The 24,721-nt window shown below is 39.2% G+C and overlaps 1 protein-coding gene across 1 annotated transcript in view; it reads left to right on the top strand.

Annotated features, from left to right (window-relative positions):
- The first annotated feature begins 1,471 nt into the window (after positions 1 to 1,471).
- Positions 1,472 to 24,721, top strand: part of LOC133579915 (organic cation/carnitine transporter 2-like) — a 24,713-nt gene continuing 1,463 nt past the window's right edge. Inside the window, exons 1-8 of the mRNA XM_061934170.1 lie at positions 1,472 to 1,898; positions 3,850 to 3,953; positions 8,237 to 8,391; positions 8,464 to 8,635; positions 8,698 to 8,824; positions 16,326 to 16,414; positions 22,547 to 22,761; positions 22,842 to 23,024. Of these exons, the coding sequence (XP_061790154.1) occupies positions 1,515 to 1,898; positions 3,850 to 3,953; positions 8,237 to 8,391; positions 8,464 to 8,635; positions 8,698 to 8,824; positions 16,326 to 16,414; positions 22,547 to 22,761; positions 22,842 to 23,024 (1,429 nt within the window). The 5' untranslated portion in view covers positions 1,472 to 1,514. The remainder of the gene's footprint in view (positions 1,899 to 3,849; positions 3,954 to 8,236; positions 8,392 to 8,463; positions 8,636 to 8,697; positions 8,825 to 16,325; positions 16,415 to 22,546; positions 22,762 to 22,841; positions 23,025 to 24,721) is intronic.

Raw genomic sequence — 24,721 nt, 5'->3', positions numbered from 1 at the left:
CTTTTCCTTAATATCTGAAAGTATTCATATTCTCTTCATGTCAGTTCTGTTGTTTTTAGGTTAACGTTTGTATCCAATCAGAATTCAGGAAGTTTGTGTTGCCATGCTGTACGAAATCTGCCCTGGGCTTTCAGAATCAACGATGTACCGTGCACTGTAAGTGAATGGGAACATATAGGTGATAGACAGTTGCAATAGCCAATCAGATCACAAGTTGTTGACAGTAGCCTATCTAGGTAGCCTGATGTTAACGAGACTGTGAATGGATACTCACTTGTCATCACTTAGCAGGAAGCAGGAAGTGTTGCCCCACAAAGAAGGAGAACAAAACATTGATTAGGTGGCAGATAAATATTTGCAAGGCCATTTTCAAGAAGGATATTTAAAGAGAATCTACATCTTGTGAGACGATGTCGGCCAACCCCGGAAGCTAGTTCAGCTGTTCTGGCGATGAAATGGGGCAATTTCTCGCCATTTCCACTCGAATAAGCCGACGACGAGGGGTACCACTGGCTTATACGCCGTCGAATAGGTGCTATAAAATGTGAGTTCAAATATATATTTTTTTCACTTTTAATGTTTTTTGCCATTTTAATTGCTGATGCGTTTTAATTTATTTTTAAATGTGCCAGAAAATAACACTTTTTGTACACTGTTGATGTGATTCAACATGAAGTAGGGCGTGAATGTGTTTCTGTATAGTATTTCTCCACCAATGGTCATGTGGTGACATCAATTATGCTATTTTGAGAGGTAATCATTGAAGTCAGACATCACTGAAGGCCTAGGTGGGAAACGCACTGTATATATATATATATATATATATATATATGTATATGTATATGTAGAATATTTTATTATTACTGTTGTAATATATATGTGTGTATGTATATATTATATATATAACTATAAATATACCGGTATACATTATTTACATATGTATTTGTAAAACTTTTTTTTAAAATAATAATTAAATAAAAAAATTATAAGTCAAGGTTTTATCATTTTTATTTTTACAAACAATTATAGTGTCTAACAATATATTTGTTGCATGATCATATAATATTAAAGTTGAAAAGATATGCAATTTTATGCAGTACATACTGTACATTTTTCTGTTAAAATGGAAAGAACATCTAGTAAGAAAGATTAAGTACTTTATTGATGCACATTATTTACAGGCTTTCACGGGCCACATACAATTTTGTGGCGGGCCAGATCTGGCCGGAGTTTGACACTCGTGCACTATTTTCTAATAATAATGATACAAACTTAATACTTGTGTCATAATGGAAGATTGAAAAAGTAAAAAAAAAAAAATGTTTAAAGTTGTTTATCTTTTCAATGATTTGTACACTTTAACTGTCCACTTGTTGAGTTAATGTGCTTGTGAGAGTGCACAAAATGTGTGTGTGTGCGTGTGTTTCACTTGAGTGCATGTGTGTTTCACTTGAGTGCAGTGGCCCACACAAAAGTGTCTTAGTCTTCCAGAGCTGCAGCGGGCGAGGGACAGGATGAACGACTATGAGGCGGACACGGCATTCTTGGGGAACTGGGGTGTCTTCCAGCAGCGGATATTGCTGCTCCTTTGCATCACCATGATCCCCAACGGCTACGGCGGCCTGAGCGCCGTTTTCCTGGCCGCCACGCCGGACCACCGCTGTCGTGTGCCGGCGCACGGACTCAACCTGACGGCGGCGTGGTGGAACGCCAGCATCCCGATGGAGGAGGATGGCCAGCCGGCCAAGTGCTCCAGATACCGGCTGGAGACTCTTCGGGCTTACTCGGAGGAAGGCGTGCTGCCCCCCGACGTCAACCTGAGCAGTGTGCCCCAGGAGGGCTGCCTGGATGGGTGGGAGTACGACCGCAGCATCTACACCGCAACCGTCGTGTCTGACGTCAGTGTGACTCATGCATTATTAACTTTCACATACTGACACTTCATTAGGTACACCTGCAGGTTCTGATGGCAACAATACCAATAATAGACACATGTAGGGCTGCAACAACTAATCGATTAAAATCGATTATAAAAATAGTTGGCGATTAATTTAGTCATTGATTTGTTGGATCTATGCTATGTGCATGCGCGGAGGATACTTTATTTTTTTTAATTTTTATTTTTTATTTTTTATTTTTTTATAAACCTTTATTTATAAACTGCAACATTTACAAACAGCTGAGAAACAATAATCAAAATAAGTATGGTGCCAGTATGCTGTTTTTTTTCCCAATAAAATACTGGAAAGGATAGAAATGTAGTTTGTCTCTTTTATCCGATTATTAATCGAAGTAATAATCGACAGATTAATCGATTATCAAATTAGTTGTTAGTTGCAGCCCTAGACACATGTCAATATTATTATTATCAAAGTTTAGAAAGTATGATAAGCATTTTGATAAATGTATATTATTGTCAATTTAAAAAGTACATTAAAACCTCTAAAGCCCTTAGTGGCCACATGCGTGGACAGCACCTTTTAGCTCTTATTTCCAAAATTGTGTACTGAATTGGGGGTCTTATACTGACATATGGACACTTATACTGCTATCTGGTGGTGTCAGAAGAGTATAACATACAATGGAATTTTGAAAAAAAAAGTGTAAAAATAAAAATTAGCATGTCACTACACATTAAATACACGTTTGTGTACTTATGTTTTTATTCTAATTAGAAATAAAAAAAAGCATGTAAACAAACAGCTTGGGCCTTAAGAGGTCAATATCAGGTTACAAATTTTTCAGGCGCGACTAAACCAGGAAAAGTGCAGCCCCGAGGCCAATTTTGGCCCTCATCTTGTTTTTCACTGGCCCTTGATAGATTGTAAAAATAAAATCAATTAGTTTTTATCAAGATATGTTATTAGTAGTGCTGCCAAAAAATTGTTTTTTTGAATCAGATTAATCACACTTTTGAATATGGATTAATCACAAGTATTACTAGTAGTATTAGTATTAAAAAGGACACCAATGTTTGTACACAAGTGTGATTTTATTGTTTTATTGGTCGAAGGTAAACAAGCAAAATAAGTTGTGTAATTAATCATGCATATTAATGCAAACATTTTTGTGATTAATTGCATGAGTTAACTTATTTTTGACAGCCCCAGTTGTTAGATATAACCCTAATTTCTTGTGTCATTAAGAACACAAATCTAACGTAGCTTAGCATATATTGTTTGACGTACATCGTTTTGCTTTTGCCAAATTTAATGTACAATATGTGTCGAAGTGGCCCCCTGCATCCTTAAATTTTTTTCTGAAATCGGCCCTCGCTGAAACAAGTTTGGACACCAATGAGCTAATTGTCATGTTTTAGGTTGACAAAGCGTGTAGCTAGCTAACTTGTCGAAGCATTTGGAGCGTAACACTGCACCATACTGAAGCAGAATGTGTCCATAACGCCAGCCAAGGACATTTAAATAATATCTTAACATGTATCTATGAAAATATGAAGAAGCTGCTGGCGGTGTGTTTGATAGAGAAGCAACTGGAAGGAGATCTGTACATTATTATTACATTACTTCATAAAACAACTACTTGTTCATACTACATTCCGTTGTATTGTTTTATACAACGTTTATCAACTAAAAGTTTTTTCTTCTTTTTAAAATTGTGTTTTGGGGAGCCAAGCACCGATTAAATTGATTTTAATTAATTTCAGTGGGTGACGTTTCGCAATACGGGTTTTTCAGGGTACGAGCTGTGTCACAGAACCAATTAAACGTGTATTGTGAGGCCGTGTTTCATTTTCTATACTGTGTGTGTGTGTGTGTCTGTGTGTGTGTGTGTGTGTGTGTGTGTGTGTGTGTGTGTGTGTGTGTGTGTGTGTGTGTGTGTGTGTGTCAGTGGGATCTTGTGTGCGGGGACCAGTGGAAGAAGCCTTTGACCACCTCGCTCTTCTTCTTCGGCGTCCTCATCGGCTCCTTTTTGTCAGGACAGATCTCTGACAGGTTGACATGCACACACACACACACACACACACACACACAGACACACACACACACACACACACACACACACACACACACACACACACACACACACACACACACACACACACACACACACACACACACACACACACACTCCTAACTTATTCATAATTAAGCATCAACTTGTGTTGTTCTTTCCCACTGGTGACTGTGAATCAGTCACCAGATGCAGGTTGAAATAAAGGTACGGTAAACAAAGGAGATGCTACCCATCTTAAAACTCATTTGTACACTCTCGCCTTTGAATAGACCCTTTTTAGACCAGTTGATCTGCCGTCTCTCCTTTATGCTCTGCCGCCCTCCCTGCGGGGAGAGGTTATCAGGTGACCACGGATCAGAGGGATCTGAACCGAGGATGTCGTCGTGGCTTGTGCGGCCCTTTGGTACATTTATGATTAAGACCTAAGTGAACTTTAATGACTTTGAAGGAATTAGACAAGTACTACAACATGTCCACTTCGAAGAAAGTTGCCAGATCTCTTTTGTTCAAGCACACAAAGCAAGTCTATGAAGGCCTTGTACGATGTTAGTGTGTCCCGGTATAACTTTTTCACTCACGATTTGATACCAATATTTGAGCCTTGAGTATTGTCCGATAGCAATATTGATCCGATATAAGCAGGAATCCTACATACTTTTGTTTTTTAGTAGTGTGAATGTTGGAAAAGGTTTGATCAAGTGAAATTAATCAAACAGAGAACAAAATTAGGTATAAAACTCACCAAACTATTTATTATTAATCATCTGGAATAGACTTGTGCTGTCTTTAAGGTGAAGTGGAGTGGTAATTGTCTTAAGCGACACCAGGTGGTCAAAATAGCTCATGACGCAGTAACTTTAATGATGCGGACACGTTTGCTACTGGATACTTTTCTAATTAGGTCATAATGTGTATGTAATATGCAACTATAATGATTTTATACTTCTTTATATTGACAAATGTACTGTTTCACACTGCAATATTGTCCACTTATTAATACGTATTAAGGGTGTGACTTTTTGGGCACCTAACGATTCAATCAGATTCCGGTTTATGAGGTGACGAGTCGATTCAGAATCAATTCTTGATTCAACACGATTCTCGATTCAAACCGATTCTCGCAATGTATTATTTGGTATAATAATCATATTGGAACTTTTTCAAAACAAGTTACAGGTTAAAAAAAAGCTCCTTCTGGTTTCATGGGGATGCCCTAAAAACATATTTTGATTCTTGAAATTTAAAAAAAAAAAAATCCATCCATCCATCCATTTTCTTCCGCTTATCCGAGGTCGGGTCGCGGGGGCAGCAGCCTAAGCAGAGAATATGTATGTATGTACAGTACAGGCCAAAGGTTTGGACACACCTTCTCATTTAATGTGTTTTTTTTTTCATTTTCATGACTATTTACATTGTAGATTGTCACTGAAGGCATCAAAACTATGAATGAACACATGTGGAGTTATGTACTTAACAAAAAAAGGTGAAATAACTGAAAACATGTTTTATATTCTAGTTTCTTCAAAATAGCCACTTTGCTCTTATTACTGCTTTGCACACTCTTGGCAATCTCTCGATGAGCTTCAAGAGGTAGTGACCTGAAATGGTTTTCACTTCGCAGGTGTCATAGAGTTGATGCCTTCAGTGACAATCTACAATGTAAATAGTCATGATTAAAAAAGAAAACGCATAGAAATGAGAAAGTGTGAAAGTAATGATTTGTATAAATTATTGGAAACTCAAGACAGTCGTAACATTATATCCTTCACAAGTGTATGTAAACTTTTGACCACGACTATAAATACATATACAGGTAAAAGCCAGTAAATTAGAATATTTTGAAAAACTTGATTTATTTCAGTAATTGCATTCAAAAGGTGTAACTTGTACATTATATTTATTCATTGCACACAGACTGATGCATTCAAATGTTTATTTCATTTAATTTTGATGATTTGAAGTGGCAACAAATGAAAATCCAAAATTCCGTGTGTCACAAAATTAGAATATTGTGTAAGGGTTACATTTTGAAGACACCTGGTGCCACAAACTAATCAGCTGATTAACTCAAAACACCTGCAAAGGGCTTTAAATGGTCTCTCAGTCCAGTTCTGAAGCCTACACAAACATGGGGAAGACTTCAGATTTGACAGCTGTCCAAAAGGCAACCATCGACACATTGCACAAGGAGGGAAAGACACAAAAGGTTATTGCTGAAGAGGCTGGCTGTTCTCAGAGCTCTGTGTCCAAACACATTAATGGAGAGGCAAAGGGAAGGAACAACTGTGGTCAGAAAAAGTGTACAAGCGATAGGGATCACCGCGCCCTGGTCAAGATTGTGAAAAAAACCCATTCAAAAATGTGGGGGAGATTCAGAAGGAGTGGACAGCTGCTGGAGTCAGTGCTTCAAGATTCACCACCAAGAGACGCTTGAAAGACATGGGTTTCAACTGCCGCATACCTCGTGTCAAGCCACTGTTGACCAAGAAACAGCGCGAAAAGCGTCTCACCTGGGCTAAGGAAAAAAAGAGCTGGACTGCTGCTGAGTGGTCCAAAGTCATGTTTTCTGACGAAAGCAAATTTTGCATTTCCTTTGGAAATCGAGGTCCCAGAGTCTGGAGGAAGACAGGAGAGGCACAGGATCCACGTTGCCTGAAGTCTAGTGTAAAGTTTCCACCATCAGTGATGGTTTGGGGTGCCATGTCATCTGCTGGTGTCGGTCCACTCTGTTTCCTGAGATCCAGGGTCAACGCAGCCGTCTACCAGCAAGTTTTAGAGCACTTCATGCTTCCTGCTGCTGACCTGCTCTATGGAGATGGAGATTTCAAGTTCCAACAGGACTTGGCGCCTGCACACAGCGCAAAATCTACCCGTGCCTGGTTTACGGACCATGGTATTTCTGTTCTAAATTGGCCCGCCAACTCCCCTGACCTTAGCCCCATAGAAAATCTGTGGGGTATTGTGAAAAGGAAGATGCAGAATGCCAGACCCAAAAACGCAGAAGAGTTGAAGGCCACTATCAGAGCAACCTGGGCTCTCATAACACCTGAGCAGTGCCAGAAACTCATCGACTCCATGCCACGCCGCATTAACGCAGTAATTGAGGCAAAAGGAGCTCCAACCAAGTATTGAGTATTGTACATGCTCATATTTTTCATTTTCATACTTTTCAGTTGGCCAACATTTCTAAAAATCCCTTTTTTGTATTAGCCTTAAGTAATATTCTAATTTTGTGACACACGGAATTTTGAATTTTCATTTGTTGCCACTTCAAATCATCAAAATTAAATGAAATAAACATTTGAATGCATCAGTCTGTGTGCAATGAATAAATATAATGTACAAGTTACACCTTTTGAATGCAATTACTGAAATAAATCAAGTTTTTCAAAATATTCTAATTTACTGGCTTTTACCTGTATATGTATTTATAGTCGTGGTCAAAAGTTTACATACACTTGTGAAGGATATAATGTTACGACTGTCTTGAGTTTCCAATAATTTATACAAATCATTACTGACTGTCTGTGAAGTTTGGTTCTTTTATGAATTTATTATGGGTCTACTGAAAATGTGACCAAATCTACAGCAATGTTAATATTTGGTTACATGTCCCTTGGCAAGTTTCACTGCAATAAGGCTCTTTTGGTAGCCATCCACAAGCTTCTGGTTGAGTTTTTGACCACTGCTCTTGACAAAATTGGTGCAGTTCAGTTAAACTTGTTGGTTTTCTGACATGGACTTGTTTCTTCAGCATTGTCCACACGTTTAAGGCAGGACTTTGGGAATGCCATTCTAAAACCTTAATTTTAGCCTGATTTAGCCATTCCTTTATCACTTTTGACGTGTGTTTGGGGTCATTGTCCTGTTGGAACACCCAACTGCGCCCAAGACCCAACCTCCGGACTGATGATTTTAGGTTGTCCTGAAGAATTTGGAGGTAATCCTCCTTTTTCATTGTCCCATTTACTCTCTGTAAAGCAGCAGTTCCATTGGCAGCAAAAGAGATCCAGAACATAATACTACCACCACCATGCTTGACAGTAGCCTTAGTGTTCCTGGAAATAAAGGCCTCACCTTTTCTCCTCCAAACATATTGCTGGGTATTGTGGCCAAACAGCTCAATTTTTGTTTCATCTGACATCGCATGGACAAAGATAAGACCTTCTGGAGGAAATTTCTGTGGTCACATGAAACAAAAATTGTGGCCTTACTTTCTGTGATGCATACAACTCTTGTTCCATCCAATCCATCTAAACAGGTACGGGAGGAAGATAGTGATGTTTGTCACCCTTGCAAGCCAGACGACGGGCATGTTCATCATGGTCTTCTCTTCATCCTGGATTATGTTCTGCATCCTTTACTTTTTTTCCGGAATGTTCCACATCTCCAACTACCTGTCTGCGTATGTGCTAGGTACATGTCTATTTCAGGGGGAGTCCTGGATGAGTTGTCTCGAGAAGTTCTGAAGGTCTCTCTCCTCCGTAGGAATGGAGATCTTAGGTCCGCGTGTTCGTGAGTTCTTCGCCACGGCGGGCTCTTGTCTGTTCTTCGCTGTGGGCTACATGATGCTGCCGCTCCACGCCTACTTCCTGCGAGACTGGAGGTGGCTTCTGCTGGGTCTCTCGGTGCCAGGATACCTCCTCTTGCTTTTCTGGTGGTGCGTGTGGCTTTCTTTCTTCTTGCGCTTCTTTCCTCACTGAAGTTCATGTGACCGTGCAGGTTCATCCCCGAGTCTCCTCGCTGGCTGCTCTCCCAGGGAAGAATCGACGAAGCGGAGGCCATCGTGAAAAACGCCGCCAGGCTCAACAAAAAGGAGCCGCCGGCTATAATCTTCAATTCTCTGCAAGTCAGTGGTGATTTGATGTTTTAACCTATTCAAACCATTTTACCTTCAACATATTTTATCATTCTGGAAATTCAAACTTCCCTTTTTCCAAGTAAAAAAAGATTCCAGGAATTTCCAGAAATCCTGGTTTTCCAAAGCCCTATTTCCACCCTTTTTTCTGGCGACTACTCCTTCCACATTTTTCAACTCATTTCAACCGTTCCACCATCAAAACATTCCTCTTAATCAGGACAAAAAACAAAGTTGTTTTTAAAACTGGGAAAATTCCCAGTTTTCCCGAAATTCCAGGAATACCGTAATATCATTTCTCAATTCAACATGTTACTACATCAACATTTCTCCACCGATTTGAAAAATGTCAACACCAACCATTTCAACTCATTTAGATCATTCAAGTTTTTTACCATTTTCAAAAAAATTCCAGCTTTTCCTGAAATTCCCAATTTCTTCTGAAATTCCCATTTAAATCAATGGGACATTCTTCAAAGTTCCACAACTTCCACATTTTTCATCTGATTCAAACCATTCCAACTTCTAAATATTCAGCCTGTTCAGGAATTGTGTGCTCTACTTCAACAATTCAAAAAAAAATTCCCGGATTTCCCATAATTGCATTTTCCCCATTCAAAACGAATCTGACATTTTTCAAACTTCCACAATTCCCACATTCTTCAACCCATTCAAACCATTCCACCTTTAACACATTCCACAATTCTAGAAAGTCAAACTACTCTTTGTCCAAGTTCCAAAAAATTCCAGATTTCCCCGAAATTCCCTAATACCATTTACTACTTGAACATTTCTTGCCCGATTTAAGCAATTCTAACACCAACCAATTCAGCTCATTTAGGACATTCATGCTCCTAATCATTTTTTAAAAATCTGGCTTTTCCCAAAATTCCCAAATTTCCAGGAAGTTCCCATTGAAATGAATGGGACATTTTTCCAAGTTGCACAATTCCCACATTTTTCAACCTATTCAAACCATTCCAACATCAACACATTCCACTCATCCTGGACATTCAAACTAACACTTTCCTAAGTTTCAATCCAAATTCCGGTTTTCCTGGAAATTCAAATTCTTCAACATTCAAACCATTCCAACATTCAAACCGTTTCAACATTCAAACCATTTCAACATTTAAACCATTTCTACATTCATCCTACATTTCATTAGCATTTCAGTTCAGCGTCAGCTCTTCAACATTCAAACCATTTCAACATTCAAACTATTCTTACATGCATACTACATTCTGTCAGCATTTCACTTCAACTTCAGCATTGGAGCATTCACACATAATTCCTTCAGGAATTGCCTCTTCAAGCGGTAGTACCGTATTTTTCGGAGTATAAGTCGCACCGGCCGAAAATGCATAATAAAGAAGGAAAAAACATGTATAAGTCGCACTGGAGTATAACTGTCATTTTTGGGGGAACTTTATTTGATAAAACCCAACACCAAGAATAGACATTTGAAAGGCAATTTAAAATAAATAAAGAATAGTGAACAACAGGCTGAATAAGTGTACGTTATATGAGGCATAAATAACCAACTGAGAACGTGCCTGGTATGTTAACGTAACATATTATGGTAAGAGTCATTCAAATAACTATAACATATAGAACATGCTATACGTTTACCAAACAATCTGTCACTCCTAATCGCTAAATCCCATGAAATCTTATACGTCTAGTCTCTTACCTGAATGAGCTAAATAATATTTGATATTTTACGGTAATGTGTTAATAATTTCACACATAAGTCGCTCCTGAGTATAAGTCGCACCCCCGGCCAAACTATGAAAAAAAACTGCGACTTATAGTCCGAAAAATACGGTTAAATGGATGGATGGATGGATGGATAGTTCAAGTTACTATTGCTCTGATAACTTAGACATGTTTTTTTTTTACTTTTGGTTTCTCCAATGGCAATCTACTAAACTCTTTGTGATGTATTATACATCTTAACTAAGGAAACAAAATGCTAGCTACATGTCAAATGCAGGAACCGAGCATGGCAAATATATGTTTTTCTGGTCACATGACTTGTTTTCAGCTGACTGCCACTAGGCAGAATCTGCAGGAAACAGGCTGCACCGCACAATAGAGATAACGACAGGGAGATATGGCAGGACGAGGAGCTAGGGATGTGACTCTTTGGGTACCTATAGATGCGATCTGATTCCCATTCTTGGGGTGACGATTCGATTCAGATGGATTCTTGATTCAAATTGATTCTCGCAATGTATTATTTGTTGTAATGATTGTAATGAAACTTGTTCAAAACAGGTTACAGGTTAGAAAAGCTCATTCTGGTTGCATGCAGATAGCCTAAAAACCTATTTTTAAAAATGATTTAAAAATATATACATATAATAATAATAATAATAATAATGGATTTGTTTTTATATTGCGCTTTTCTATTATTAGATGCTCAAAGCGCTCACAGAGAAGTCGGAACCCATCATTCATTCACACCTGACAGTAGAGGCCAAAAATATTGGACACACCTTCTCCTCATTCAATGCGTTTTCTTTATTTTCATGACTATTTACATTGTAGATTGTCACTGAAGGCATCAAAACTATGAATGAACACATGTGGAGTTATATACTTACCAAAAAAAGGTTAAATAACTGAAAACATGTTTTATATTCTAGTTTCTTCAAAATAGCCACCCTTTGCTCTGATTACTTTTTCGCACACTCTTGGCTTTTTCTGAATGAACTTCAAGAGGTAGTCAACTGAAATGGTTTTCACTTCACAGGTGTGCTTGAAGCTCATCGAGAGAATGCCAAGAGTGTGCAAAGCAGTAATCAGAGCAAAGGGTGGCTATTTTGAAGAAACTAGAATATAAAACATGTTTTCAGTTATTTCACCTTATTTTGTTAAGTACATAACTCTACATGTGTTCATTCTAGGGCTGCAACTAACAACTAATTTGATAATCGATTAATATGTTGATTATTACGTCGATTAATAATCGGATAAAAGCGACAAACTTCATTTCTGTCCTTTCCAATATTTTAATCCGGAAAAAAACAGCATACTGGCACCATACTTATTTTGATTATTGTTTCTCAGCTGTTTGTAAATGTTGCAGTTTATAAATAAAGGTTTATAAAAAACAAAAAAGTAGCCTGTGCGCATGCGCATAGCATAGATCCAACGAATCGATGACTAAATTAATCGCCAACTATTTTTATAATAGATTTTAATCGATTTAAGCGATTAGTTGTTGCAGCCCTAGTTCATTCATAGTTTTGATGCCTTCAATAGTCATGAAAATAAAGAATACGCATTAAAGGAGAAGGTGTGTCCAAACTTTTGGCCTGTACTGTATATATAATCGATTTCTGAAGATTATGAAACAATTTACAATAAGAATGAATAAGTATTGTGATTTGTATGTCAATAACAAAATGTTTTGTGCATGCCTACATTGTTTGCTAACATGAAAGATTGTTAGCACGTAAGGTTGCACGATTCTATGGAAAAAAAATGTAAAACCAGATTTTATTGCTGACAATTAAGAACACTTTTTTCTTCGACAAGTTCAGGTTCAGTGCCATATGCCTATGTTTTAAAAACATCAAACAGTTTTTATCATCATTATTATTGAACTATTTTTCGTATTGTCCTGCTTTGGAGAAAAAACCTTTCAGTGGTCTTTCTTTAGTTTCTCATGCAAGGTCCCAGAAATGAATAAGTATATTGCATCAAACATTCACTCAACATTACATTCATGTAATTAAGACAAGGCAATCAATTAGTGCGATCATTCCTCTCGCGAGTTGATGAATGATAGGCTCACTGGGAGACATGTCAGCCGTCAAGCTAACAACAGAGCAGCGTGAGTCCTTGAGTACAATGGCAGAGTTTTGTGATGAAGTCAAATAAATATGTGGTCGTCATTCCAATTAGAAATTTCATTACATGTCAGAGCTGCCAACTCTTTCGACTCAGGGACTTTGCTCTTGTTCAGCCACATACTGACTGAAGTTAATAATGACCCGGATTGTAATCTTTTTGTGTCCACCGTATTTTCCGGACCATAGGGTGCACCGGATTGTAAGGCACACTGCCGATGAATGGTCTATTTTCGATCTTTTTTCATATATAAGGCGCACCGGATTGGGCTCTGTACCGAGGATGTCGTTGTGGCTTGTGCAGCCCTTTGAGACTTTTGTGATTTAGGGCTATATAAATAAACATTGATTGATTAAAGGAGTCATATTATAAAAAATTTTTTTTAAATGTAAAACACTTCCTTGTGGTCTATATAACATGTAATGGTGGTTCTTTGGTCAAAATGTTGCATAGATTATGTTTTACAGATCATCTTCAAGCCGCTTTCTGACAGTCGCTTCAGGATGCGCCGTTTTGTGGGCGGTCTTATTTACGTGGCTCACCTTCGACAGCGTCTTCTCCCCGTCATCTTTGTTGTAGCGGTGTAGCGTGCAAGGACGGGAGTGGAAGAAGTGTCAAAAGATGGAGCTAACTGTTTCAATGACATTCAGACTTTACTTAAATCAATAACGGAGCAGCATCCCCTCATCCGTAGCTCACTAGTGCCATAACAACACCGGAACTCTCTAATAGTTAAAGTTCCTTGGGTGAATAATGTAAATTCACTATACCGGTATGTTTTAGCGCTTTCATGGCGAGTTTACTGACAGATATAAGTAAGAACTTTACACTACTTTATATTAGAAATGGCAACAGCGGAGGATGAATGTCCCATAACAAGAAGATAGAGAAAAAGAAGAAGCTTATCGACTACGGCGTCGGATGCGCGAACATTTTTATGACTTATGCAGATCCAAAATACAGATCAGCAGGTACCAGACGGTAGGAAAAGTTGCTTTTGCATAATATTGAGTAACAAAACGGCAGATAATATGTCTTACCTTATACACACCCCATAATAATACTTGTATGTTGAAGCACAGTACAATCCATCAAGCGGTGCAGCTTCATAGCTTACCAAAGTTGTACTAAAACATTTTGATGGATTTTTGAGCGCCGTGTGTAATGTTCTATATTTTCAATGGAACATATAAAATGTTGGTGTTGTTTACTTGAGTCTTATTGCAGTCTACACGTATCTCTTGTGTTTGACTGCCATCTACTGGTCACACTTATCATTTCACCATGTACCAAATAAAATAGCTTCGAGGTCGGTAAGCTAAACCAAAATTATTCTGTACATTAGGCTCACCGGGCTATATTGTCGTAAATATTGTCGCTTTTGCCGAGACGTACAAAAGTCGCCAAGGAGGTAGTCGATCAACAATCACTTCATTCGAACGAGCACGTCACTGTGGAGCGCAACTAGGCCAAAATAACATCAGCAGTACGGTACCAATTTCCGGTACCTGGGAAGCGATACGGTACAAATTGTTGGTTCTTTTGTGTGTGTTCATGTGTTAATAAACGTTAATTTGTTTAATAATAAAATCAAATAAGATGTGTTATTTAACATTTTACATTTAATTGGTATCTCATGTTTTCTTACACGTCTTAGTCTCATTTGCAAGTATTATATAGTAGACTTAGCATATATCGTAGACTTAGCATACAGTTGCAATTCCAAGACATTAGTTAGCAATAGTCTGTACACAGGGTAGTTTTGGAGAGTAACATAAACCTACACCGACACATTCAAAGGGTTAGGGCGTTGCCACATTGTTTGTTAATGAAGCCAATGAGACTGAAGATATAGTATACAATAAGTTGATAAACAAAGATATCACAGCATTTGGTCCTGAGTGTATTGCTGTAGTCAGGAACTAGTATTTGCTATAAAGTTTAATGTGCCAGTCTTGTCTTTTGTTGAGTCTTACAAAGTGTTAGTACTTTAAGTATTGTACTTATTACACAACAGCGTTTTGATTGTAATGTGCATCTTGGTTGTAGTTTTTATTAACACATTTTGAGGTGTTGGAATCCCCAATGTAAAATCGCTATGGCATATCCAATGTAAATTAGCATCGAGCTAGTGCATTTTGAAAAGTGGATCCTTACTTTTGAGCGCTTTCTGTAAATACGCCTGTTTTGCTTTGACGTGACGTGCAACAAAGGTATCGAAATATGTTACCATTTTATTTCGTACCCAGTTTTGAATTCAGTCGTTGCCTAATAAAGCACAAAATTCAGCGCCAATCTCTTATCAGCATACATCCATCTCTCTCACTGCCACCGCACATTCACACACAGAGTCCCCCTTCCTTTAGCTGGCCTTCCTCGTTTACATCCAATCACCAGTCAGGACTCCACCTGCACAAATTCACGGCCTCATAGACAGTCAGTAATGATACCACTTGAAATCACAGCTGAATTGGTCATTTTTTTTGTAACTGTTCTTCTGATTATTGTTCTGCTTGAAAGATACACTATATTGCCAAAAGTATTTGGCCACCCAGCCAAATGATAAGAATAAGGTGTCCTAATCACTTGGCCTAGTGTATAAAATCAAGCACTTAGGCATGGAGACTGTTTCTACAAACATTTGTGAAAGAATGGGCCGCTCTCAGTGATTTCCAGCGTGGAACTGTCATAGGATGCCACCTGTGCAACAAATACAGTCGTGAAATTTCCTCTCTTCTAAATAGCAGAGAGCTTCATGCAATGGGTTTCCATGGCCGAGCAGCTGTATCTAAGCCATACATCACCAAGTCCAATGCAAAGCGTCGGATGCAGTGGTGTAAAGCACGTTGCCACTGTACTCTAGAGCAGTGGAGACGCATTATCTGGACTAATGAGTCAAGCCTTTCCATCTGGCAATCTGATTGACCAGTCCGGGTTTGGAGGTTGCCAGATGAAAGCTACATTTCGGACTGCATTGTGTGAAATTTGGTGGAGGAGGAATAATGGTGTGGGGTTGGTTTTTCAGGAGTTGGGCTTGGCCCCTTAGTTCCAGTGAAAGGAACTTTGAATGCTCCAGGATACCAAAACATTTTGGACAATTCCATGGGATGGCACTTCAAGTTCATATGTGAGTAAAGGCAGGTGGCCAAATACTTTTGGCAATATAGCGTATGTCTTCCCGAGGGTCACTTTGGGTTTTCCTTGAATATAACAAGTGTAACTGTTGAAAGTGTCCTGCAGGTTGGCAACAATGAAACATTAGCCAGCGTGTCTGCAGATCCTTATTTTTCCTCTTCTTCAAGGTGTTAGAGTTCACTGCTCAATGTTCAACGTGCCGACAATAATTAACTGTCGTTTACGTATGTGATCGCGAATGTGCTAGTCAGCGGGGGAAGAGGACCACACTGAAACTGGAATGTCGAGCAAGTCTGACTTCAAATTGTTTTGAAATATGCTAACTGCACCATATAGTGAGCTTTTACAAAGATGATCATACGTCACAGCAAGAGTTGCTTCTAATGTTCTGGTGGCCATATTTAACTCCGTAAGAGGCAAAACCTGACATGTCCTCATGAGCTGCACTCTTATTAGATTAGTTCCACGCTGATGGCGAGTGTTTATTGTTCTACAGAAAGAATTCGAGAAGGCGAAGAGCCACATCTGTGACATGCTCCGTTCTCGTAACATCCGCTGGGTTTCTGTCATGCTGTGGCTGGTCTGGTGAGTACGCACACACCCACAGAGGTCATGTCAGTCCCTTTCACCAACAAGTAGTGCCTACTGTTGCTAGGCAGAATTGACAGTAAACAGCCTGCACGTTCCTTATAAAAACTCCAATAAATATTAGTCAACACACACATTTCATGAGACAAAATAAGGGGCCAAAGTAAGGCTGGGCCGATAAAACTATTTAAATATATATCGCGATAGACACATTATCGATATCAATAAAAAGATGGGTTTGATAAAACGATATACAGTATATATGTAGTCGATGTTTCTGTGGTTTATCCGTTATACAGTGCTCAATACCGGGGTAGAGCAGAATATACGTTAGGTCAGGAAAAAATACAGAGGCAATTTCATCCCTACAAGCTTGTTTCACAGGTTTCTCTGCTCTTCAGGGGATTTTGAAGAGCTGAGAAACCTGCAAAACAGGCTCGTCGGGATGAAGTGAAGTGAAGTATATTTATATAGCGCTTTTCTCTAGTGACTCAAAGCGCTTTACATAGTGAAAGCCAATATCCAAGTTACATTTGGATATTGTGGCACTGGGAGCAGGTGGGTAAAGTGTCCTGCCCAAGGACACAACAGCAGTGACTAGGATGGCGGAAGCGGGAATTGAACCTGGAACCCTCAAGTTGCTGGCACGGCCACTCTACCAACCGAGCTATGCCGCCCCAAATAGCTTCTGTGTTTTTTCCTGCCCTAACGTGTGTGTGTGTGTATTTATATATATATATATATACATATATATATATATATATATAGTACAGGCGAAAAGTTTGGACACACCTTCTCATTCAGTGGGTTTTTCTTTATTTTCATGACTATTTACATTGTAGATTGTCACTGAAGGCATCAAAACTATGAATGAACACATGTGGAGTTACGTACCAAACAAAAAAATGTGAAATAACTGTAAACATGTTTTATATTCTAGTTTCTTCAAAATAGCTACCCTTTGCTCTTATTAATGCTTTGCACACTCATGGCATTCTCTAGATGAGCTTTAAGAGGTAGTCACCTGAAATGGTTTTCACTTCTCTGGTGTCACAGTTTTGATGCCTTCAGTGACAATCTACAATGTAAATAGTCATGAAAATAAAGAAAACGCATTGAAATGAGAAAGTGTGTCCAAACTTTTGGCCTGTACTGTATATATATATATATATATATATATATATATATATATATATATATATATATATATATATATATATATATACATATATATATGTCTTAATAAGATTATCCAAAAAATAGTGCTTGATACCGTGGTAGAGCGCAATATATGTATGTGTGGGAAAAAAATCACAAGACTACTTCATCTCTACAGGCCTGTTTCATGAGGGGTTCCCTCAATCATCAGGAGATTTTAATAGAAGCATTCACATACCATGGTTTATATAGGGCACAGAGTGGGTAGGTACAGGCTGGCTTAGGGGCGTGGTGATTGGCTCATGTGTTACCTAGGAGGTGTTTCCATCTGTGACGGCATGCTGATACAATTTCGCTGCGCTTGTTGAGGGATGACAGGTCTGGACGGTATATAATAAACAGTTTCTCTTTCAAGCATAGGTTGCATCTTTTATTACCACTATTGTAAGGTGTGCTGGATGCAAGAATTTGCCATGTTATTGAATATTCAACATTATTGTCTTTGAGGTCCCAAATGTGTTTGCTGAGTTCTGTAGTATTCCGCAGGTTTTGGTTTCTGAAAGAAGCCTTGTGATTGTTCCATCTGGTTTTAAACTCTCCCTCGGTTAATCCTACATATGTGTCGGATGTGTTAATGTCCTTGCGTGTTACCTTTGATTGGTAAACGACTGATGTTTGTAAGCACCCCCCGTTGAGAGGGCAATCAATGAAAGCGGATACAATTTGACCCTCACCTATGAACCCACGCCAGGAAACCAACCAAAAAAAGAGCAGAAAACGAAACAACATTATCTGGTACAACCCCCCATACAGCAAAAACGTCTAAACTAATATTGGCCACAAATTCCTCACTCTGATCGACAAACACTTCCCCAAAGACAACACCCTAAGAAAAGTATTCAACAAGAACAACATTAAATTGAGCTACAGCTGTATGAATAATATACAACAAATTATTTCAAACCACAACAAAACAATTGCAAATGAGCCGTCTGCCCCGGGACAGAGCGACTCCAAAACCAACAAAGGCTGCAACTGCCGCAAGAAACCTGATTGCCCTCTCAACGGGGGGTGCTTACAAACATCAGTCGTTTACCAATCAAAGGTAACACGCAAGGACATTAACACATCCGACACATATGTAGGATTAACCGAGGGAGAGTTTAAAACCAGATGGAACAATCACAAGGCTTCTTTCAGAAACCAAAACCTGCGGAATACTATAGAACTCAGCAAACACATTTGGGACCTCAAAGACAATAATGTTGAATATTCAATAACATGGCAAATTCTTGCATCCAGCACACCTTACAATAGTGGTAATAAAAGATGCAACCTATGCTTGAAAGAGAAACTGTTTATTATATACCGTCCAGACCTGTCATCCCTCAACGAGCGCAGCGAAATTGTATCAGCATGCCGTCACAGACGGAAACACCTCCTAGGTAACACATGAGCCAATCACCACGCCCCTACGCCAGCCTGTACCTACCCACTCTGTGCCCTATATAAACCATGGTATGTGAATGCTTCTATTAAAATCTCCTGATGATTGAGGGAACCCCTCATGAAACAGGCCTGTAGAGATGAAGTAGTCTTGTGATTTATTCCCACACATACATATATACTAGAGATGCGCGGATAGGCAATTATTTCATCCGCAACCGCATGACAAAAGTCGTCAACCATCCGCATCCACCCGAATTAACATTTAATCAACACCGCACCCGCCCGTTGTTATATATCTAATATAGACGATGCAAGGCATTAGTGAGGTTATAAAGCTTTTGCCTGTTAAAGAAAGGAGACTGATCCAATGCAGCAATCATCTGGGAGCCGCGTGGAGGTGCGATGTCCCTCGCGCCCGAGGCTTCAGCACCATCCATTTTCAGGGCTAGTTGATTCGGCAGGTGGGTTGTTACACACTCCTTAGCGGGTTCCGACTTCCATGGCCACCGTCCTGCTGTCTATATCAACCAACACCTTTTCTGGGGTCTGATGAGCGTCGGCATCGGGCGCCTTAACCCGGCGTTCGGTTCATCCCGCAGCGCCAGTTCTGCTTGCCCCACCCCTTTCGTGAGCGCACTGCGCGCGGAGTGACCCCTGTTACGCGCCCCCGGCAACGGGGGTGGCGGGCAGGTAAGCTGCGTGGGCGGAGCGCGCGGAGTGACCCCTGTTACGAGCCCCCGGCCACGAGGGTGGCGGGCAGGTAAGCTGCTTACCTGCTGCGCGTGATGCCGGCCGCGGCGAAGGCGGACGAGGCGGGGTGTCGTGCGGTGGGCGCGGTGGTGACCCTGGACGTGCGTCGGGCCCTTCTCGCGGATCACCTCAGCTACGGCTCCCGGTAGGGCCCTCTCGGGGGAAGGGGCCTCGGTCCCGGACCCCGGCGAGGCGTCCCTTCTCCGCTCCGTAAAAGTGTCCATCTCTTTTTTTTTTTTCTTCTGTTGTGGCATATGCTGCAGGTGCCTGCTCGTTTTTTCGTATGTGGGTAACAACATTTAACTATGTATATATATTTCCGAATTGGTTTAACTGCCACCCGCCTGAATCTATTTAAAATCAAATTTTTTTTTATTTCAACCGCCCGACCCGACCCGCGGATAAAATCTTTTTTTTTTTTTTTTCAACCGCCCAAACTGCGGATAATCCGCGGACTCCGCGGTTGTGTCCGCAAACCGCGCATCTCTAATATATACATATATATATATATATATATATTTTTTTTTTTCATGAACAAAGGCACTCGCTCTCTGGTAATCAAGCAACGCAGAAAGTGATCACTGATCAGTGGGAGTGACACGCTAACAGCCAGTCAGGTAACAGTATCAACTATCAAGTTTGGTTGCGCCATCTTGTTGTCTGGTGGTCGTTTCTTTGCATGGAGTAAGAAGACAAAGTAAAAAATTAAGAAATTGTGCATAAAACAGTTAACAGGATGACAGTATGGCACTGTTTTGGATTTTTTCAAACGGACCATAGTTCTTAGTAGGGGTGTGGGAAAAAATCGAATTCAGAATCGATTCTCATTTTAAAAAAAATCGATTTAATTTTAATTTTATTATTATTTTAATTTTTTAAATTAATCAATCCAACAAAACAATACACAGCAATACCATAACAATGCAATCCAATTCCAAAACCAAACCCGACCCAGCAACACTCAGAACTGCAATAAACAGAGCAATTGAGAGGAGACACAAACACGACACAGAACAAACCAAAAGTAGTGAAACAAAAATGAATATTATCAACAACAGTATCAATATTAGTTACAATTTCAACATAGCAGTGATTAAAAATCTCTCATTGACATTATCATTAGACATTTATAAAAAAAAAAAAAAGAATAATAGTGTGACAGTGGCTTACATTTGCATCGCATCTCATAAGCTTGACAACACACTGTGTCCAATATTTTCACAAAGATAAAATAAGTCATATTTTTGGTTCATTTAATAGTTAAAACTAATTTATATTATTGCAATCAGTTGATAAAACATTGTCCTTTACAATTATAAAAGCTTTTTACAAAAATCTACTACTCTGCTTGCATGTCAGCAGACTGGGGTAGATCCTGCTGAAATCCTATGTATTGAATGAATAGAGAATCCTTTTGAATCGGGAAAATATCGTTTTTGAATTGAGAATATCGTTGAATCGAAAAAAATCGATTTTGAATCGAATCGTGACCCCAAGAATCGATATTGAATCAAATCGTGGGACACCCAAAGATTCGTAGCCCTAGTTCTTAGCTGCTCTCACCTCTTTTCTTTTCAACCCTCGTCTGTTACCTATTCGGGAATACGGAAACAACAGGTAGGAACTGAAGTGCAGGACTGTAAAATTAAAATAAATTACAAAATATAACAAATGTGCTACTTTTAAAATATTAGTAATTTTTAGGGCTGTACATCTTTGGGTACCACACGATTCGATTCGACTCTTGTGGGTAACGATTCGATTCAGTATCAATTCTCAATACAAATCGATTCTCAATTCGAAATCAATACTTTTTTGATAACATTGGGTGCCAGGTCTATGATTAACTACATTCCTCCATATAATAGACAAACAGTTCTGATATTTTTTATATTACTTAAAAGAAAAGGTTTTGTTGAATAGAATTCTACCCAAACATTTGATAAAATCAAATACAAATAAAACGACAAATTAAGTATCCAACACTTCTCTTTTCTAAAGTAAATCTGTACAGCAGATATGAGCATCAACATCCACAATGTGATTTGCCTGAGTGTCTGGAATGGACAGATTTAAAAAATACATTGATTTTAGATTGTTTTATTGTTATTAATTAAGACGCATTACAAATAAGAATTGGAATTCATGTGACAAAAAAAAAAAAAAAGTTCATTTTTTTTAAAATTTAGATTAATTAAGAATCACAATTCATGTGACTAGAATCATTTAAAAAAATTACACCCTTAGTAATTTAGTCCAACAATATTTAAATAATAATTACTGCATAACATAAATTCCTTTCCATACTTAAATAAGACGAACAGACCAAATTAAATGTTACACAGCTGTAACTTCCTGGCACTAAACCTGCAGAGAATAGTTCTTCTCAGGTGTCTCTATGTTTACATTTTCACACTTATTTTCTTAGACTTTACTAAGCATTTCTTACATATTCCTTAGTTTTTCCACCTTCATTTTAAGAGCTTATTGTTAAGTGTTCAATGTGATTCCAGAATTTTGTTTACATTGTTTGAATTTTTTCCATGCTTGTGTTGACATTTCTTTTCGTCTCTGCTTCGATATCTGAGGACATTATAATCAGAAGGTAACGTTTGAAATTAAAATGTATACATTTGACTTATTTTTCTCTTGCTCCTTATTTTCCATAAGTCATAAAAAAATATCAATAATTATCGATATTGACTGATATAAAACACTTATATTGTGATCCAGTTTTCCCTGCCCGAGCGAAGCTATCTTGATGTCCCGCAGGAACACGGTGGCCATCGCTTACCTCGCCCTCTCCCTCAACACGTCCAACCTTTACGGCGATGTCTACTTTAACTGTTTCCTGTCGGCCGTCGTGGAAATTCCCGCTTACATGATGTCTTGGCTCATGTTCCGCTACTGCTCCCGGCGGCTGACCCTCTCCTTCAGTCTCTTCGCGGCGGCATTCTTCCTTCTGGTCATCCAGTTCATTCCGGCAGGTAAGAACTTCCCAACGTTGACCGAAGACATGAATGAAAATGGCGTACCTCACCATCTGAGCATTTAATTTGCACCGCAGACCTGATCTTCGTCGCCATCGGTCTGGAGATGGCAGGGAAGTTTGCCCTGACGTTAGCGTTTGCGCTCGTCTACGCATACTCTGTAGAAATCTACCCGACCGTACTGAGGAACACGGCCTTAGGCGCCTGCTCCATGGCCAGCAGGGTAGGCAGCATCATCGCACCCTACTTTATCTACTTGAGTAAGTAAGACATCGTGTGGACGCCAATGGATGGACAGAATGATATACAGATTGTACATGTATGTCTATTGTTAGAGAATATTTTCCCTCCTTTTGGCAGAATAAGAAGACCTTAGAATTGGCCTTCACTCTGCAAGAAGAAGATAAACACAATGAATGCACCCTGTGTTATTTATATTCATACGTATATCATTATTAATGATGTCATGTGGTACAGGCCTGAAGAGCGAGAGTGGAGGGGAGTGTGTGCGCTAGGCACACACGTCAAGGTTCAGTTTCCTTAAGTTAAGTTTCAGTTTCAATTCACCCCGATACAGGCAACCGGGCAGATCAATAGATAGATCCTGTCAGTCAGGAAGTTGGTGATCCACTGTCAGTGGATCACCAACTTTCTATGTGCTGGGTAGGGTTGTACGGTATACCGGTATTACTATAGTACCACGATACTAATTAATCATTTTCGGTACGATACCGTCTCTGAAACGTACCGGTCCCGCGCCGCATTGAAATCACGTCATGACATTGCTGGTTTACGAGCAGGCGAGCATGTTCGGCGGCACACAACCACGGAGTACTTACAAGCAGACACAGTGTGTAGACAGAAAAGGGAGAACGGATGCATTTTGGCTTAAAAAACTAACTCACTACACACCGTAGCTCACCGGCATCAAAATGTAAACAAACACCATTGGTGGATCTACACCTGACATCAACTGTAATGATATCAAGTACAGGAGCGTATCTAGTCGATACTACTATGATTGCGTCGATATTTTTTGGCATCACAACATGGACGCACGAGGACTTTGACTATGACCAATGTATGATCCTGTAAAAAGTTGGTATCGGATTGATACCTAAATTTGTGGTATCATCCAAAACTAATGTAAAGTATCTAACAACAGAAGAATAAGTGATTATTACATTTTAACAGAAGTGTAGATAGAACATGTTAAAAGAGAAAGTAAGCAGATATTAACAGTAAATGAACAAGTAGATTAATAATTAATGTTCTACCACTTGTCCTTAGTAATGTTGACAAAATAACAGAATGATAAATGACACAATATGTTACTGCATACGTCAGCAGACTAATTAGGAGCCTTTGTTTGTTTACTTACTACTAAAAGACAAGTTGTTTAGTATGTTCACTATTTTATTTAAGGACTTAACTGCAATAAGAAACATATGTTTAATGTACCCTAAGATTTATGGTTAAAATAAAGCCAAGAATGCAATTTTGTTGTGGTCCCCTTTTTTTTTTTTAAAAAGTACCGAAATAATTTTAAGTACCGGTACCATAATATTGGTATCGTTATAACACTAGTGCTGGGTGAGTTTACGGTGCAGGATATCCGGGATGATAGTGTTAAATGCAAAGCTGAAGTCCACAAACAGGATACTCACGTAGGTCCCTGAGGAGTCAAGGTGATGCAGACCGGGGTTTAATTCCCATGTTGACTGCATCCTCCACCGACCTGTTTGCCCAATAGGCAAACTGCAGGCGGAACAGCAGAGGGTCTTGGATGTCCTTCTCTCAAAAGACTTCATGACCACAGACTACACAGGTCTACAGGTCTGTAATCATTGAGTCCTGTGATGGCAGGTTTTTTTGGGACTTGGATGATGGCACTTCACACTGCTCCATGAAATTGTATGCATGTGAATGGACAGACATTTTGCAGTATGTGCAGTAT

This window comes from Nerophis lumbriciformis, linkage group LG03, assembly GCF_033978685.3.
Source record: "Nerophis lumbriciformis linkage group LG03, RoL_Nlum_v2.1, whole genome shotgun sequence".
NCBI lineage: Eukaryota > Metazoa > Chordata > Actinopteri > Syngnathiformes > Syngnathidae > Nerophis > Nerophis lumbriciformis.
This window is presented reverse-complemented; position numbering and strand designations above follow the sequence as displayed.